At 42.7% G+C, this 19,954-nt stretch overlaps 1 protein-coding gene across 10 annotated transcripts in view; it reads left to right on the plus strand.

The window, feature by feature from the left end:
* The window catches only part of SLC8A1 (solute carrier family 8 member A1), a 301,894-nt gene that overhangs the window by 240,227 nt on the left and 41,713 nt on the right, over positions 1 to 19,954 (plus strand). For 5 of the 10 annotated variants that reach the window (XM_083494238.1, XM_083494240.1, XM_083494239.1 and 2 more), the window contains one exon: positions 6,532 to 6,653. In XM_083494238.1, coding sequence (XP_083350364.1) covers positions 6,532 to 6,653 — 122 coding nt within the window. Of the gene's footprint in view, positions 1 to 5,469; positions 5,577 to 6,531; positions 6,654 to 13,608; positions 13,630 to 15,734; positions 15,753 to 19,954 lie in introns of all 10 variants that reach the window. The other 5 variants (XM_083494236.1, XM_083494232.1, XM_083494235.1 and 2 more) reach the window with 2 other exon arrangements.

A 19,954-nucleotide genomic window follows, 5' to 3' on the forward strand; every position in this document is an offset into this window, starting at 1 on the left:
GAGAGGAGGAGCCTTAGAAGGGATGGAAAGCAGGGACCTTCAGTCCCGGCAAATGCTCCATACGGGCAAGACCTACTGGGAAGTGTTGCTGAGTTGTATGCCATTTCCTTGAATAAAGAGTTACCTTCACTGACAACGGAGCCCTGCGTCTTTCGGGCTCACCTGCACCTGACTCCTTACCTGTAGAGCCCTATATCTGAAACTGAAGGAGTCTGTTTGTGCAGTAGAATTCAGAGTTGGAGGGCAGATAATTCTCGTTATTTCAGTTTTGGCTTCCCGCCTCTGCAAAATGTCCCCAGCCTTGGTATAAAATGATTGCTGTAGCGATCATTAATGGAACAAACTATTGCAAATATTCATGGGGCGGGAGGAACCAATCACAGCTATGTCACAGCCTTGTAACTTTTCATAGCTATCTTTTGCTTGGAGTAAATGAGTTTTATTGTAAGCATGAAGGGCAAACATAATAGGCTTTTGGCTTAGTATGAGGAAGCACATCTCTCTGTGTGTGCTTGTGCTTCTCCAACAATGCGTTCTTTGCTGTTGGATCTAAATTATGAAAAGAGAGAAGAATGCAGTGCTGATAACAACCTTAGCAAAGCACTTTCTGATGAAATTCGAAAGTAGATGGGAAGGGAGTCACACTAGGTTGGCCGATTTCATAGAACCAAAGGTAATCAAGTTTGATACTCCATCCATTAATGCCTACTTGCTTTCAGCAGTCCTCAACAGAAAAGAAAGATAGTCACAACAGCAACAACAAAAAACCCACAAAAGACCTACCCAGACTACATCTCTCAGAATTTGGGTTTTTTATCCCAGCTTTCCTTGTGCTGCCTTATAGATACTGTGGGTTTGGCTGCTGCTGTTTGACCACTGTTTTCTCTGTGTTACCATGTTCTAATGTTCATTATTTGTTGCGTATTATTTTGTCCATATTGTAAACCTATGGTGAAGGGTGGTACATTCACCATTCAAAAGATAGGTAGGTCCAATAGGTAGACAACAGCTTCAGAATGCACCATAGCATGCAAGTCTATAAAAAAAGAATAAATTAAACGAACTGAGATAGCTCAAGCAGACAGTCTCCCAACTTATGCAATATAATATTTCATGAAAACATATAAGCCTGCCTGCACCAAATCTCTTGTGCCATTTGATTTCATTGTCTTTGCAGCACTCTTCACCAACCTGGTGCCCTCCAGATGTTTTGGGCCACAGCTCCCATCTGCACCAAGCAGCATAGCTGTGCTGGCTGAGGCAGATGAGTGTAGGAATCCAAAAAGGCACCAGGTTGTTGAAGCCTGATTTACAGGATTTCTGTAGCTATGCCATCCTTCCTCCAAGATTTGCTTGATTAGGTTTTTCATCTGGTTTGTTTTTCTGAAATGAGCCTTTTGCACTGTTGCACCTTAATAAATGTGATGCGTTGTGCTGGAGAGAGAGGAACATTGAGATGGGATCTGAAGTATCTGAGTGAAGTCGTATGCACCAGCCACAATGACATACACTGGATGTAACAGAAATAAAAATGTTTTGATAATGAAGAAGGGACAGTGTCTCAATGTAGTTGAGACAGTGGGACATTTGCAGTGTGTGTGTATGTGTTTAATGGCAAGAAATCCTTGCAAGCCGCAGAGTTCGTTTGATAAGATAAACACCTCCATCCTTGTCTATAAATTGAATTGCTTTTATGCATAAGGTGGGAGAAATGGTATATTTTGGAAAACTGTTATGTCAAGAAAGAGTCACCTGGTTGAACAACAGGTTATTCAGGTCTCAGGCGGGGTTTGCTGCAGTTGAGCTTTTTCTTTATGCAGCTTTTTCATCTTTTTATTTTCCTTTATTACGTTGATAAATTCTCCCATAACAGATGGAATCTGCTGGGATGGTGGTTCAAGATAAGAAGGTGCGAGGATAGGTCAAGCTTCTCTGTTAAGGCATCAGACAAAAATATAATTGAATTTTCTCTTTGAAAAAGAACAACAAACCAACAGCTATGAGGACCAAAGAAGTATTCTTCAAACTTGCTTCCCTGCCATTTCTTCCATTCTCAAGCATCCCTTTGCATTTCCAGACTGTGAAAAGCCATGGATAAATAGTTTCCTATGAAAGCTTGTTGAGGTGTATCTTTTTATAGCCAACACTGAATGGCCAGACTAGATGATTTCATGCACAGATTTTTATGACATCCATCTACTCTTTTTTGCTGTTTTATTCATTTTTACGGAAGCTTAAAAACATCCGAGACCAGTTTCAAGCATCTAGAAATAGCCGGTCATATTTACTTTGTCAGATGCCTTTTGCAGCCTGATTCCGTCACTACCGAAAACCCTAAGGCTGCCCTAAGCTCCTCCATTCCTGTGTATCACTACAGGATGGAAAACAGTGCAAATTATATTTGCTTGAAAATAGTGGATGAGCCACAGCATCCTGTGCATTCAAAGGATTCAAACCCACACAGTTTGGTCCCAAACAAGATAAACATATGAAAACTGCCTGAGGCAAAGCTGCTCTAACCCAGTGTTGTCTACTCTGACTGGCAGCACCTCTCCAGTGTCTCAGCCAAGGGGGCTTCCCAACCACAATAGCATCTTCTGCATACAAAACATGTATTCTAAAACTGAGCTATTCCCCCCCCCGCCACTTGCCACACAACTCCTCATAACACATACAAAGCAGGGGCCTAAAAGGGAAGACAATTGTAAGTAGGTTACATTTTTTTTTCCAGGTAAGTGTTTGACATTTCTGGTTGTTGGAAGTTAAGTCTAGTTCTTTTAAAGGCCGTTGTGCTGAAAATCCTCATGCATATATCAACAGCTCTTGGCAAGGACAGCTTCATTTGCATCCTCTCTTCCTGGCCTTTTCAGTTTGATTATGGAAGTAGCTGGGGACATTTGTTTTCAGTGTTCACATCAAACGAAAGGAAGCCCATTTTCACCGTTCATTTTTAAAGCTCCATCCCACCCTGCGGACACACAAACACACACAGAGTTCAGTAGACTAGAATGACAGTGAAAGGACGCCGAAGTGGAAACCTGGGATAACATGCTGTTTAGCTCTGAAGCGCCACGTTAATAATGTGCAGAATCAGACATACCATAAGATACAGCAGGGTAGAGAGCAAGGAAAGAGCAGTGTCCCCTGGCAGACTGGAAAATAAGGCTGACGTACCTTGAGCATCATTGCTGTGTTTGTGTGGGAGATGGAGACACTGATGGATGGATGCAATGACTGGTCGGTTTTAGGGTAATAGAATGTGTTTGCATATAGGTATATATGTATAAATTAGTGGCTCGTACAGCATGGCTTTCTGAGTGAATGTTTTCTTTTCTGCTATAATCTATCCTGAGAATTTCTGATTATCCAACTCACCAGTGGTGTTGCTACTTAATTTCCGTTTTCCTTTTAAGTAGAAAAAAAAAGAAAAGAAAAGTGGATGAAGCAATTTAGGCTTTGATCCTCTTGATGAAGAGGGTTGATTTAGGAACACAGGAAGCTGCCATATACTAAGTCAGCTCATTAGTCCATCTTCAGCATTTCAAACAGGGCCTCTCCTAGCCTTACCTGAGGTGTTCTGCGCACCAAGCAGATGCTCTGCTATTGAGCTGTGGTCCTTCCCGCTAACATGCCACTTTTCCCTGCCTGAAGAAATGTAGTGGATGCCCAAGAGCAGTCTGCAGCTATTTGCATTCATCACAACCCACTTTGCTTAGGAAGAAAAAACAGATTCAGAAGCAACAGCAGGGCAAAACTCCTGCTGCAGTCTACAGAGTTATGAGCAAGATTTCTCATGCACCAGAACACTTATCTTCTTCAAATCGGATGTTAAAATGTGGGTGGGAAGATAAGATATTGCTGGACATGATGAAAAGGGCCCCAGTGTTCCATTTGTCTTTGGATGGATTACGGGGGGCGATTGTGGAGTCTTAGGCTTTGTACACATTGCTGTTAACTCTGGGTCCAATGCACTCCCACCGCTGGTTTTTGAAACTGTGTACCCGTGGTGTTAGTCACAATCCATACCTATCCTGTAGTTGAGAAATCCTGCTGTTTTATGTGTTTCCCCTCATCCTATCTGAAAATGTAAGCCACAATCACTTTGCAGTTAAGTGGGGTGTGTACATTTGAGATAGCCATTGTGCATGCACAGATGACAGCTTCATGATTAGGAGTTCAGGGAGGGAGGGGGCAGTTGCTGACACAGAGAAACAAACAGGTAATGTGCATTGGGTGAAAACATCCCTGCCCTCTGTCTGATGTGTGCAGCAATGTGCAAATGTGACTTTGGGGGGAACAAGCTCACTGCATTTTAAGCTGCTAAGCCTTAGACTGCAATCCTGTGCATGCTTAACTGGCAGTAAGTCACGCTAAACAGCTCTCTTATGGTGCAACCTGAATATTTTTGCACTTAGCATGGGGAAATCAAATGAGCAGCACAATCTTAAACATGTTCACTTGGGAGCAAGGCCTTTGGATTTCAATGGCAGCTGCTCTCTGACAGGGAATCTTTCCCAGGAGATACTGGGGACTGAGCCTGAGACCTTCTACATGCAGCGCAGGGGCCCTGCCACTGACCTATTGCCCTTCCCCAACATCGCATGATGTGACTGTGAAGCAGCCATATCCAGATTTGCAGACCCTACACTCCCCTCCATTGGAAACATAAGGATGCAGAGCAAAAGTAGGCAATACAGGAGCATACCCATATTTTAAAACCACACTGCTGGTGGCTTCCTAACTTAGAGAGTAGCAAGTGCTGTCTAATGCAGCTTTGAGCATCTCCATCAGCCTTCCAGTTCCCAGGGTTCCTCAGGAGATGCCAGGTCAGCTAAAGTGGTATACAACCAATGTAGGTTTTATTGTGTAGATATGCCCTAGAGTGACAGCAGAGCACACGTTAGATGACTTCCACTATGGGATGCAATAGCATTCACCCTCATAAGATGAAATTGATGATCACCAACTAGGATGGTGGTTTCAGGAGAGGATTAGACTCATTCATGGAGGGTAAAGCTATTAATGGGTACCAGCCACGATGGCCACCTCCAGTGTGTGAGGCAGTATACCTCTTTGTAGCCACTGGGAATCACAAGTGGGGAGAATGCTTTTGCGGTCTTGTTCTGCTTGTGAGCTTCTCATTGGCATCTGGTTGAAAAGGATGCCGTGTGAGAATAGGATGCTAGACTAGATGGGACTTGGATTTGATTCAGCAGGTTTCTTCTTAGGTTCTTCAAGAAATTATCCCATGCAGTTGTGGTTTTTGCAGAGGCATTTGTGAGCTGTTGCATATTACTAACATAGAATGCCATCATTTCAAGTGCATGGTGCAATAACCCACTGATTTCTTCCTTGAATTTGTGCAGTTTCCTCTTTTCTTTTACTTCCTTCCCTTTCTTTTCTTTTTTTACTTCCCTCGCCTTACTCTTGAATCTGTATTCTTCTTCTCCTTCTCCTTCTCTGTTTCAGCAAAGTGGTATCAATCAAAGTAATTGATGATGAGGAGTATGAGAAAAACAAGACGTTCTACGTTGAGATTGGGGAGCCCCGTCTGGTGGAGATGAGTGAAAAGAAAGGTGAAAAGGACCGGCTGTGTGGGGCTGAGCCCTACCTGTATGCACCTGACTTGATCACTCATGGATGCCTGGCACATTCCCATTCATGGAGTCTCAAAAACACACATTCCATTATCTATGTAAAGGGGCAGAGAGCTGAGTCACTGGCCACAGAGGGCGTTGCTAGAATGTCCTGAGCTCAAGTTTTCCATTTGCTGTAAAATTCAGGCACAATCTTGGAAAGAGTAGCATCTGGTTAATTTAAATTCTATTTAGTTCAGCAGAACAACCAGTATTTAACCTATGTTCAATACTGGTATGGCAAGCGAAAACCTTTTTCCTCTTGACTGAGGTCCAGGGCACCGTACTATGTGACAAATCTGTGTTCTGCCATGAAGCTTAATTGTTGGCTGTGAGGAAATGGTGTTATAATTCCTTTCAGGCATTCATTCTCTGGAGAATGAACACCCGTGTGGGGCAAAAAGGATGAGTAGCAGGTTTTGTGAACAAGGGCTGTATTCAGACAGTCTAATGTGTTCACATGGGTCGTGGGGAGAACCTGCCGAGGTTCTTAACGTTCCTTCTCCATAAAATGAACGTCTGAAAAGGGCTCATGCCTCACCCTTATCTACCTTATAGGTTGTTTGAATAAACTGTCTTAACCTCTCAAGATTCAGAGACTTATGCTTGAGATAAAATACTGACACTGATGTAATTAGAATCAAATCCTCCTTGGCTCTACCTGAATGCAAAGCTAACTTTGTGAGGGGGTTCTTAATCAGACAAGGAAGTTTCTGGAACAGAGGTTTTCTGCTCTTTTACATACATAAAAGAGGGATGTGTGGCGGTGTGTTCCCCTCCATTGCCATTGCAGACTGCCGCTACCTCGAGTGCTCAGACTTAAAAGCATGTGTGTGCTTGTGTGTGTGTGTGTAAAGCCAACCATTTGTTTTGCCTTTGTCTTGTTTCCCCACAGGAAATACATTACCCTTAGAATACTTGACCGAGAGGAATATGAGAAAGAGTGCAGTTTCTTCCTTGTGCTTGAGGAACCAATATGGATCCGAAGAGGAATGAAAGGTGTGAGAGCAAACCCAGGCAGCTCACAAGAAACTGGGGACCTTCTTCCTCTGATTATGTTTCTCTCCTCTCACAACTTTCTGACTTGGCTTCCACTTAGCTTGCCCTTGGCCTCTGTCAAAGTTCAGCAGTTTTAATTTAGTTTCTCTCTCTCTTCCTTTTTTTGAAAAGAAATAAAACTGATGACATTCCTGCTGCTTATTACGTCCCGCTTAAATATATCTTAAAAAAATAAATAATATAACGGGCCCTTTGAATAATATAAAATCCAAATAATAGGACATAGGGTTTATGATAACCATTAGGTATATTATAACCAAGTATCATTCTCACAGGTCCAGTTTCTACAGTATCCTCTTAATGAGGCCCAAACTATATATTACACACCACATGTAGTGGTAGCCTTTGTGTTGAAGTCAGACACAGCGAATCAGCTATACAGTGCCTCAGACTTTTCTCTTCTGCCCGTCTGTTCCAGGGCACTGATCATGGTGCAGGGGGTGGGATTGTGGATATTATGGAATATCCACATCCATCCAACACCCCCTCTTTCATCCTAACCAACCTTGCAAGGTTGCTGTGAGCATAAAACAGGATAACTCCATCTATGCCACCCTGAACTCCTTGGAGAAAGGGCAAGATGCAGTGTGATAATTATTAAGCAGCAGCTACTGCTGCTGCAAAACAGACTTTCAGACTACCCCTAACTCCTCTTCCAGAGGTTGCAACAGGCAAAGTAGTGAGCTTCAACTCACATGTTTCCTCATTAAGAACAGAACATGAGAATAAACCTGAAGTGTGAGGAAGACTTCCCTGAGAAGTTGTGCTCCTCCTGGCATTGTGAACCTATTTTACTAGATCGTAACACATTCCCACATGTTGTGTCGTTGCCAACAGTGAATAATATTAAATAGGATGTCCATATATATTAACAACATTGCCAGGCAATACAATAAAGCAACAGAGCAAGAATATGCCATACAGTGTAAATGAATTGTATGAGGATCACACAGTGCAATCCTGGATAAATTTCAAACTATGTCAAGATTCATTGCACCTGAGAATTTATCCAATTACTGTGGATGTTAGCCAAACCTACTTGGATTATATTTCCTCCAATCTTGAATCATCCTGTTTGATGTAGCAATAGTAGCTCAATATTGCAGTTGGCTTGCAGACCTTTTCCATTCCAACAGTGATGATTTGCAATTTACAGATAACAGTGTCCATTTCTGGCTGGTTAAGGTGAGCAGTGACTGGGTGACCTAAAGCAGAATTTCCATGAAGAAGTGTTCTTACGAGCCATCATAAGGGAAATCCTTATTTAACTTTCCCAAATATTACTGAAGGAAAACAGACATAACTGCTTGGGTGATAGTGCTGACGCTGGCAGATTAAAGGGGGAAAGGAAGGAAGATGAGAGCCATGAAGATCTGTGTCGTGCTTTTAAGCTTCTTTGTGGAGATAACGTCCACATAAAAGCAAAAACCCATGGGAAATAAGCTGTTTTAGCATTGTCAGTTACCCCCCAGAAAGCAGGAAAGCTTGGGAGAGGTGGGTCTGAAATCTGTTTCCGCACCCAGTATCCTTGGGCATCTGCCAGGGTCACAGGGAAGGGCACCACCAATGCCTACTCTATACCCACCTTTAAAAAAAACAATTCAGTCCAGTGCTCATAGCAGTGCTGAGTGGCAGACTCTAGTCGCCCCTTTAACTTCCCCCAGTGCCCCCAATGTATCTACATTCTCGGGCATTATAGGAAATTAAAATCTGAGCTGGAGCCATTGTGCTACTCAGAATGAAAGTGCTTCCCATTGCAGCCCACCACCACCAACAGGCAGGCCCACCGGTGGCCACTGATGTGAGAGAAGGACCACCAGTTTAGCACATACCCCTAAACATTTTGTGAATCTATGTTTGGCCTCATTGAGGAGCAGTATTTCAATGTGAGTAGGAAAATGAGAGTACCCCCAAACATTTTTTCAGAAAGAAAAAAAAGCACTGGGGACCACCATAGGCTTTTTTGCCAGCCCCCTAGATCTGGCTTTTGGGACACGGGTGGCACTGTGGAACCTAGGACTTGCCGATCAGAAGGTCGGCGGTTTGAATCCCCGTGACGGGGTGAGCTCCCGTTGCTCAGTCCCTGCTCCTGCCAACCTAGCAGTTCGAAAGCACGTCAAAGTGCAAGTAGATAAATAGGTACCACTCTGGCGGGAAGGTAAACGGCGTTTCCATGCGCTGCTCTGGTTCGCCAGAAGCCACTTAGTCATGCTGGCCTCATGACTGTACGCTGTCTCCCTCGGCCAATAAAGCGAGATGAGTGCCGCAACCCCAGAGTCGGCCACGATTGGACCTGTTGGTTAGGGGTCCTTTTACCTTTACCTTTAGAGCTGGCTTTGCTTTCAATGCAGAGAAAAAATGCAGATAGAGAAGAGTGAGAGAAGAGCTTAGCTATTGAGCCCACTCTCCCAGAACATGCTAGTGCCCTCTTGAGATGCATCTACATTTGTTGCTTTTTAATGGGTTAAAGGAACATAGGATTCTTCATCCAAATGGTCTCTTTCACATTGCACTTGCTCCTGACCCAGACTGGAATCTGTTCTCAATCATTATGATTCCCCCTCCTGTTTGCAGAGGGGAAATGCACTTGTCTTCCACATTATAGGATAGGAATGGTGTCCACAGAAAAATGCTCCTGCACCGCCTTAAGTGTTCCTCAGGGGCCAATGTTCTGTGGTTTTCTGCTTCCAGTGCTCAAAGATGAAGACAAAATTCCAAATGAAAACACAACCTCAATAAGGCTTTTGTCATAGCTGCAAGGAAACATCGCCCTGAATGGATTGGATAATGTGCAGAGCAGCAGCCAGATTAAATATTTTGTGAATGCACTCTGCAAACACAGTGTGTGTTCTGTAGCATGTAAGGCAGATGAATTTCATTCTGTGTGCACATGGCTAGGAGCTAGGGCCATTGACAGTTTCTTGCAAGCCATGCATGTTGAGAAATACAAGCACATGTATGCTCTTGTCCACATTACAGGGTACTGCGCAAGTACACACATCACATATCTAACACAGGAAGGAGCCCTAATTAATCTCATCCAAAGACATCTATTTAACTGTGACAGGATCACAGTGTAAACACATCTCACTTGAGTGACCCAGGACACTGTTTTTTTTATGTATACTGGCCTGGTGCCAGTATAGCAGGAAAAGAACCTTTGCTTTTCAACCCAGTAAAGCTGGAGGCATATAGGCAAAAAACCATTAAGAAAAGTGACAAGGCTATGATCTCTGACCCAGCACTTCATCATAAGTAGAACAAAATTGTTTCATTTATACACCCCTTATCTCTCAGTCACATAAAAGTTCCTCAAAATCAGCCACAGATGTATTTTACAAGGAACCCTCTCCTGCTCTGCTCACCTTCAACATCCAGATTTTAAGAAGTTAAGTGAAATTGTTTTGCTTTTGCAAAGGGAAAATAATTTACAGCATATGGCTCTACTGCATAGTATAGCCATAAACTGAGTATACGTCCTGAAATCAAACAAGGTGGACTTGCAATTAAAACAATTCCGCATTTCCAGGATAAAAAGAAGCACTGATGCAGAAAATTCAGCAGTACAGCCGTAGATCTCAAACTGTGGAGTAGGTCTCCCGAGGAGACTCTGAAAAGCTGCCTGTAGATCTGTGAGTTCCTCTCTAATGCTCCATTAGATGCATCTAGACTGGCAGAGAGATGCCGCCGTCCCCCTCCCTTTCTTACAGGGGGCTTTGAACGATAGAAAGAATTATAAAACTGAAAGGTAATCACTGGGTCACCTAGCCCAACCTTCTTTCTTGGAAGCTTACAGCCACTAGAAGTATCATGGAAGCATAGCGTTGGAAGGGTCCTCTGCCCCAAAACCCCCTGCAATGCAGGACTCTTTGGTCCAAAGTGGGGTTCGAACCCATGACGCTGAGATTAAGAGTCTCTTGCTCTACTGCCTAAGCCAACTCAGACCTACTTCTAATATAAGCGTTCCATGCAGAGAGAGCTCCACCCTTGTGTAAGAAGGCAGTGGAAAGATGTTCACACACAAGTCTCTTTTCATATGCTGGAATAAGGATGGATGGATCACCATATTTCTATTTCTTGCTGCCTTCATACCCCCCAAAAAACTGGATCACTTTTGTCCTGTTTATGGGTGCACTTTAAGAGAAAATAAATAAATAAATAAATAAATAAATGGAAATGGCGTGGCCATGTTTTTCCCGTACAATTCCCCAGTCAATACTTGAAAGCATCTTAAAAAGGCTTTCTTCACTGTGAGGCCACAGAGCTGCTCTAAGAGCACTTAAAATGTGTTAAAAGTTAAAATGAACCACCTTGCAAATACAGTGCAGGTGCATGCATGGTTCAACCTGTTGATTAAATGGCTCAGTCCTCAGATCAGTCTTTCAGTCCACATGAGAGTCTCAAGATGGGGTGCAATGGGAACATTTGCTCCAAAATGCAGAGCAAACCAGAAGCCTCCTCAGACCCCATGCCAGTCGCTTCCTTCCACATATGGGTTACTGAGCAATTAATAGTCACAAAAAAATTGTTTGCTCAGAAGGAGACTCATTTAAAAGGAGGAATCACTGCTTGTAGCATTATATGCTCATCTCACTTTCCCTCCTGCTCAGTTAGGTTTTGCAGGCTTTTTATTGTTTCAGAAACACGTCCAGAGCATATTTGACTAGAGGCAAGAGTGGGACAAAAAAGATGTCTATGTTCCCCAGCTTTTGCCAAGTTGGTGTCCCATCAGTTCCATCCAGCATAGTGTACACCGCAGGGAACAAAGACTCTTTCGAGCCCCTTTCAACTTCCTTAAAAACTATGGTCTGTCTGCAACCATAGAATAGCTGGACATCTTTGTACACACATAGGTACCACTGTAAAACTGGGAACAGAAGAAGAGAAGAAGAGGAGTTTGGATTTGATACCCCGCTTTATCACTACCCGAAGGAGTCTCAAAGCAGCTAACATTCTCCTTTCCCTTCCTCCCCCACAACAAACACTCTGTGAGGTGAGTGGGGCTGAGAGACTTCAAAGAAGTGTGACTGGCCCAAGGTCACCCAGAAGCTGCATGTGGAAGAGCGGAGACGCGAACCCGGTTCTCCAGATTACTAATCTACCGCTCTTAACCACTACACTGCACTGGCTCTTAGTGCGAAGCCGCTGGGGTTGGTTGTATTACTAGACAACCAAGCAACCTGTTTTGGAAGGGTTGTTTTTAAACGCATTTTGCTTTTCCTCCAGGATGCTTTCAGGAATAATAATAATAATAATAATAATAATAATAATAATAATTTATTATTTATACCCCATCCATCTGGCTGAGTTTCCCCAGCCACTCTGGGTGGCTCTCAATCGAGTGTTAAAAACAATACAGCATTAAACAATACAGCCGCTCTGAGCCCGGCCTTGGCTGGGGAGGGCGGGGTATAATTAATAATAATAATAATAATAATAATAATAATAATAATTATTATTATTATTATTATTATTATTATTATTATTATTATTATTATAAATATTAAAAACTTCCCCAAACAGTGCTGCCTTCAGATGTCTTTTAAAGATAGGATAGCTGCTTATTTCCTTCATATCTGAAGAGAGGGCATTCCACAGGGCAGGCGCCACTACCGAGAAGGCCCTCTGTCTGGTTCCCTGCAACCTCACTTCTCGCAATGAGGGAACCGCCAGAAGGCCCTCAGCGCTGGATCTCAGTGTCGGGGCTGAACAATGGGGGTGGAGACGCTCCTTCAGGTATACAGGACCAAGGCCGTTTAGGGCTTTAAAGAGCACATTATTTCCTCCCCGTTTTTCTTACCAGCTTACCACTGAGCACAAGCTGAGACGGAGCATCGAAATACTCGTAGTTTTATTTCACATGCTGGCTACCAATGCAAAGCTTGTTTTAAAGTCTTGAAACTCTTGTGGCCTTCCCCCAAAGCTCTGGGAATGATTTTTTTGTTTTTTGTGTGTAAGGGACTGAGGACAAATTCCTGGCTAGAGTTCAATAGCCCCTTCACAGAAACGCTAGCCAAGATTTTGCAGGAAGGACAGCGAGAAATGATCTTTAAAACCAGCATAACCACATTCACAGCTGGTTTTTCACACATTGTAAGAAGAAGCTCGCAGTGTAGTGCATTAATTAGTCTTCAAGGTGTTGCAGGATTCTTTGGTTCCAAGGGTGAACTCCTCCTTACCATAAAGGCACCGTTGTCCCATGTCCATCCTCTAGCCCAGCTGTTATATACATGGGGATGCTCTCGGGGTCTTTTAGCTCACACTTTGGGACTTCCTCATTTCCCCCCACCCCCTGCTTGCCCTTTCCCTTTTGCCACATTCCCAGTTTACAAAGGGACTCCCTGACACAGTAACAAACACTCTGAGGCTTTGGATTACACAAAAGGCCCACACATGTGAACAGATGTGAGAAACGCGTATGTAGTAAACACTCTTTCCCCTCCTATAATTTTAGATAGAATAACAGCTTCTTAAAAATGATTTTTTAAAAGGCCAAGTATGAAGCAAACTCCCACAGGAATCCAATGGAACATATTCTTTCCTCAAACTTCTGGCAGAGCTGTAAATTGATACAGAATTAAGATCCGAATAAGGATCAAAAGAGTAGAATCTAAACACTGGGTGCATCAAATGTATTTTTTTTTTTAAGGTTTGTCACGGCTAATATATTAAATAACTGTGCATTTAATATTCCTCCACCATTTCACACACCACCCCCATGAAATGTTTCTCTCTTCCATTATTTTTCATGCTCTTTTCCTTTGTAGTAATGATGCCCTGCAGCTTTACAGATCTGCATTTTCTGGCCTTCTGGATCTGGAGCCTCTCTGTAGATGTTTCCTTTAATTTCATTGCTCATTGTCTTTTCTTCTTCTTCTTCTTCTGTATTTGTCCCTCTGTGCGTTCTCCACAGCCCTGTTGTTGAATGAGCTTGGTAAGCACCCCATTTCTTCTATTTCTTTTCCATTTTTTTCCAGTCAATCGATGTACTTTATGTAAGTTGATTGTTCTGTCTCTATTATTTTATTTTTGTACTCTCAAATGTTTCTTTTTTAAAAAAAAGATTAATAATGCAGTTTAACTAAACGAAAGTAATTGATTTCATGTTTGTTACTTAAATTTATTTTCCATATCTGCTGGTTTTGAAGTAATCCCTTGGATTCAGTGTGCCCTCAGACTGAAATCAAGGTATTAAAGATCTGATGGGAAAAGATGAGACATCTTAGGTCAATTATATGGTAATTGGTTGAAACATCTCATCTCCAGAAAGCCTTTTGGCAGATGCGCAGATTAAACAGGCCAAGATTCAAATTTTATCCAGGGTTTCTTCTGATACATTAAGGAAGGGTAGAGATCTATTTTTCTTTAACTTTCACTTTAAGCTATACATCCATTTTGGGGGGAGTGGGTAGACACTGATTTTCATATGCCAATTGAGGGGAAGTCGTTTTTTGGATTAGTTAAGAGACTATATTACAGCCCATTACAGAAATTACTCAAGTGGAAATGCTCACTGGTTTTTGTGACCACATAATTACTCCTTTTGGTGCATGAGACTCTGCTGAAATGAGAGATCCCAGTACATTTGCAAAATTAACACACAACTGAAATCCTGTTGAGGGATGCTATTTGGAACAGAGAAATCATTAGCCAGATACAGGTTAAGTATGTTCTCCTTTTGCCAGTTTTTCATTCTAAATCCCCCTTTCCTGAAGCTGCTTCTTGTTTTAAAAAGTGGTGCTGGGAGTACACAGTTGCAACTCATAGGAAGGCCCTGGTTTCAGCTGAAATGAGTAGGCACCGTGTAGGAGCCCCCAAGCATTCCCATTCATTCCAGTGGTGTTCATGCAGGAGAGATTCCTCTTAAATGAAATCCCTAATGATAGTGGTGGGACATTTGAAAGATAAACCTGGGGTTCCTTTGGTGACCCAATCCTGTTCAGTAAATTGCATCTTACGAAGTGCATGCTAACCTAAATGCAGTCATGAAGGCTATACTGTGGAGTCAGGTTCGTATCTCGTGGGCCAATGCGTGGATTGTTTTGGAATCAGATCACTTATTCATACCCAGCTAATCGAGTACAGGAAATGTGCAGCTCACCTACACACATCACTCCCAAAAGGAATTGCTTCATTCACTTGAATGGGCACCATGACAACAGAGTGTGAAGGAATGTAGGAAGTTCGGCATAGCGCTTTAGAGAAAACTAGAATCTGTAACAGATAGCATACCATCCTCTAAGCGCCTTTGTCTATTTCTGCAAATAGGAGGACAGTTGAGGCTGAAATGAGAAGGCATATTTAGTGTTGGAGTGGGAGTTCCAAAAAGAAAACAGGAAGCTTCCTAATACTGAATCATGCCATTGGGAAGCTCCGTCTGCTAATACTCCCAAGATCTCAGGCTGGAGTTTTTAACTAGAGATGCTAGGAGGAAACACACAACTGAAACCCTGTTGAGGAGTCTGCACGCAAAGTCTTCTCCATAAGTTTCAAAACCAAGATGTAAGAAGCAATAATTTTCCAAATAGCATATATTCCTGGGATGTTTTCTGGCAATGACTGATGCACAGCAGTCACTAAAGCAGCAGCCCTGAGTTTCATCAACCTGTCTCCCCCAGAAAGACCAGGTAAAACAAAGCATGTGATGTGATCGCGCTGTGTTGTGATCTTCCAGCCACAAGGAACAGCTGATGAAGTGGAGCTGTGGGTGGGGACTTTCACATCACCGTGATGCCATACCACACATTTTGTAATCTGCAAAGTTACCAGGATAGCGAAGAGGAGAGTGTAGGGCTGTGTTTTTTGTAGCATCTAATCTTGGCCTTAATTGAACAGGGAATAAAATGTTTCAACCAAATCTGGACTTTTTGAAATTTTCACGCATGGGAAACGTTTTGGCATTTTTGCCTGATCCAATTGATCCAATTGAAGTTTCCTGTAGGGAACTTTAGGGTAGAATTTTATAGGTGACATGTGATGTGCAGCAACAGATGCTAATTTGCTTCCTTTTTCTCTCTTTCCATTTTGCTATTCCTCTAGGTGGCTTCACAATTACAGGTATGGCATTATTATTATTATTATTATTATTATTATTATTATTATTATTATTTTGCTGTCTTCTAAATGTATGTTTCCATGTGGAAAATTAGGTTCTTCTATTGCTTATTCCTTTTCCTTTTAAGATATATAATATTAAAACAGACGCACAGCAAAGCATTAGTACCATCTAACACTTGTAAGTCGAGGACCCGCCACCCGCTTAGGGATAAATAAGACACAAGGACACATGTATTTTAGGTTAATGGGCTAAATAAGGCCACAACTTTATTGGTTATAGCATGTGAGTGGTATTGGCTTAGGCATTGAATCAAATGATCTATACATGACTCCACTCTGCTCAGCAGAAAGTAATTTTGAGGGTTAACACCCAGTGGGAGGAGCTTGTTGATGCAAATACAACTGGAAGCTTCCCCTGACGTCACCGGGGGTTGCGCCATGGCCCTAGCCACCAGCAGAGCATCAGACAGGATCCATGACCTCTGAATCCCTTTAACGGAATACCCAAAAGGTGAGGGGTAGGTGATGGCCACAACCTGCCCTCCAACACACCACACATATTCCAATGCCTAACCGGCAATACCTGCAAAGTTGTGACGATTTGCTTCAAGGTAGGTGAAAAACCAAGAGGCTGGAGCCAACTAGCCAAATGGATAAAAATTCCTACCAGGCTCCTTGGGCAACCAAGGCAACCAACCAAGGTCCATAGCAATGTCAAAAGCGTAGGGATGACCTAAAGGAAGGGTGGGTGGGTGATCCGTCATATTCCGGAAGCAAAATGAGGGCGCAGCAATGCCGTGGCCACTTAAGTGTGGCTAAACCCCGCCCCCAAGCCAGCCCGATTGGCTGGCTGCAGGGGTGTGGCGCAGCAGCCGGGAAGCAGATGCAGGGGGCCGAAAAGCCCCCCCTGCTGACGCGGGAACCGGCTCCCGCTCACAACTCCTCAACCCGTGTAGGAGGAGGGGTCTTTTCATAGCTCTTTAAGATTAAGAAGGCTCTTATGGAAAAAGAAATAACGTATGTGACCCATGATTAGCTAAAATTCATGCAGGTTTACCTTGGCTTAGTACACACATTAAGCAGTGTTTATAAACCAGCAACAAACCATGGCTTATATGAGCATAGTTGGCTCATGGTTAATAAACTATGGTTTAGCTGCTGGGCTGGGTTTAGATGATCAAGTTAGCAAACTATGGTTTGGAGTTAGGTGCAAACCAGACTAGTGACTCAACAAATTACCGTAGATGACACCATTCCTGAAGCAGCTCGGAACTACTGTTGTTTTTCTGTAAACAGCAAGTTTAGGTTGGTTGTCCATTAAATGAATCAACCAGTTTACAATGACCCAACTATGTTTTAAGCCAGTAAAGTTTACACAGTGTACACTGTTTATAACATGAATTGGGATTCATGTGATAGTTCCATATACTTAGAATATTATGCAACTATAACATGAATCCCAATCCTCACTCCACAGAATCATTACCCATTCATCCAACACATATTTTCAAATAGGAATACAGAAAGAGATGGACTCCTATTTCATTGTCCTAAAGCCAAATGCTATTGCAGGGGGGTGAAGACTCCTACTCAGGACAATCAAACGTTAATAGTTGTATTATGGTAATGAACATATGGCATTTCTTTTCACCTTTTGTGATAAAAGAGAGGCAAACATATCACACTAGAATGAAACAGGACATGAATGCCAGGGAAGTTTCCTGAATTTGTACCATTTAAATAATGCACACTTCTCATTCCCTTTTTATCGCCCATTTCTTTAATTTGATTGGGGATTTCGTGGAAGCAGTTCTGCAATGAACTGATCACTTTTGTGCTTTGATCATAAAAGTGTTATATACTTGCATATTGCCTTTCTCTGATAGCTTTAAAAAATAAAAAATAAAAGCTCAAAGCAAGTTACATACATACATTCTTTATTTTGGTCCAAAGACCCACAAAAGCATTTTCAAAATCAAAATAAAACAGAAAGTCATATAATGATGAAATGATGTATAGGTACTAGAAGGATCAGTATGGAGCTCAATAAGAGGTGTGGCTGAATTCAGAAAAAAAATTCCAAGTCCTTTCTCAAGAGTGCAAAGCCTGCCTGCCTGCCTGCCTACATAAATCACCCAAGCCGTTGCATGGGGAAGGAATGTTTTTAGGAAACAGTGAACTAAAGGAAGAGTTGCACTCCAAGAACCTCTGCAACATTGCAAAGAAATGTGGGGGCATTGCAAAGGACTGTATATGGTTGCATGTTTTGAACTCCCAAACCAGAAGAGGAACCCAAGCTGAAAAGTTCAAAAAGCGGCCTTTACAGATTAAAATTGTAGCGCTGGCGTAGAAAACATTCGCCAACAATGAACCCAGCTTGGATATTTGAAGAAGATGGCCCTCTGTTTTCCATTTGCTAACATCTTGGCTTATTTTTTGTTTTCGTAATCAAGGGAAACGTTTGAACGGTAGGACATCTTGCTTTCTTTCATGCAAACTAAGATTAACACTAAACCCACGTACTAAGTAACTAGTGTGTAAACCAAGTGTGATGAAGTGGTGTGGTATTTCTTTCCGACACACTTAACATCACATGTTTCTGGATAACAGAGTAAGACTTTTTTTAAAATTCCAGTGATTCTCTGGTAACAATTTTAAAGCATAATGCAGAGCTCTAGAGACCTAGAGGATGGCAGTGGGTTTAAGATTCTTTTGTGCTCTTTAAGCAGCTTTGCTGGCAACATGGCTCCTGGCATAACAGCCAAGGGATATCGTAGATCAAATCATGGTCTTGGGCTGAATGTTTCAAGGGCCTCTGTGCCAAGTTATCTGCAGCTGTCTTTGCATCAGAATTTACCACCTGAACAAAAGCCAGGAGAGTTCTAAGCGCTAAGGCTGCAGTCCTAACCACCACTTACCTGGGAGTAAGCCCCACTGAAATCAGGAGGGCTTACTCATGAATAGGTGTGGTTAGGATGGCGCTGAAAGTCACCACAGTCTTTTTCCTTATTATCACCATCCCCCAGAACATCTGCCTACCACAGCTACCAGATGTTTTAATTGTAGGATGCATCTAAAAGCTTCAGAACGGTGTTGAAAAATATGGTTATGAATGATAGTCCTAATAAAATAACAAATGGCATTTCAGACAACGACACACGGGAGATACGTTGTCTTTGTAGGAGAACCTTGGTCTTTTGACTCTGAGGAAGGTTATCAACAAAAACACAATGGGCATTTTATTGTTCTGATGGGACTATTAATATTGAATAAATATATTTTTCAGTACCATTTTGAGGTTTTGCCTCTTCTTTGGCTTCTTCCAGCAGCGGTGCAGAGTAGAGCACTGTGTCTCGGGCCTTGGATTAGGGCTAAAGCCTTGCAGTTCAAAGGTTCATAGAAACCTTAACAAACTACCATTCCCAAGGGTGTTTGTGTGTCGGGAAACACCTGCTGATAAATGGAGTGTAATGAAAAGCAGCAGGCCTCCACTTTGTGCTGCCACTGCTGCTGGAAGGTAAGCTTTGGGTAAGGTAGGATAGAGACAGTGACTCACTAAGTGAATCGAGAGACCTCTAGGTCTTGTCGCTCCCCCCAGTGACATAGGTAAAGGGACCCCTGACCATTAGGCCGACTCTGGGGTTGCGGTGCTCATCTTGCTTTATTGGCCGAGGGAGCTGGTGTACAGCTTCCGGGTCATGTGGCCAGCATGACTAAGCCGCTTCTGGCGAACCAAAGCAGCACACGGAAACGCTGTTTACCTTCCCGCTGGAACGGTCCCTATTTATCTACTTGCACTTTGATGTGCTTTCGAACTGCTAGGTTGGCAGGAGCGGGGATTCAAACCGCCGACCTTCTGATCAGCAAGTCCTAGGCTCTGTGGTTTAACCCACAGCGCCACCCGCGTCCCAAGACCTCTAGGTCTTGTCGTTCCCCCCAATGACATAACCTGGAGCAAAACCAGGCCTGAAGCTCAGAAATAGGAAGAACTCTTAAATGAACAGCTTTGGACCCATTCCAAATCCAACCTAGTTTAGCTCATTCCAGAAAAAGACAGGGGAATTTTACGCATCCCTTGTACCGAGCAATTATTTTTGAACAACGTATATAATAGACACAGATGGCTTAAGCATAATCTACAAATAAATAGCTTCCCCTTGCTAAAGCTCCACCTCTCCTGTAAGATGACTTCTTACTTTAAG

This window comes from Podarcis liolepis (genome assembly GCF_965112155.1).
Source record: "Podarcis liolepis genome assembly, chromosome: 3".
Taxonomy (NCBI): domain Eukaryota; kingdom Metazoa; phylum Chordata; class Lepidosauria; order Squamata; family Lacertidae; genus Podarcis; species Podarcis liolepis.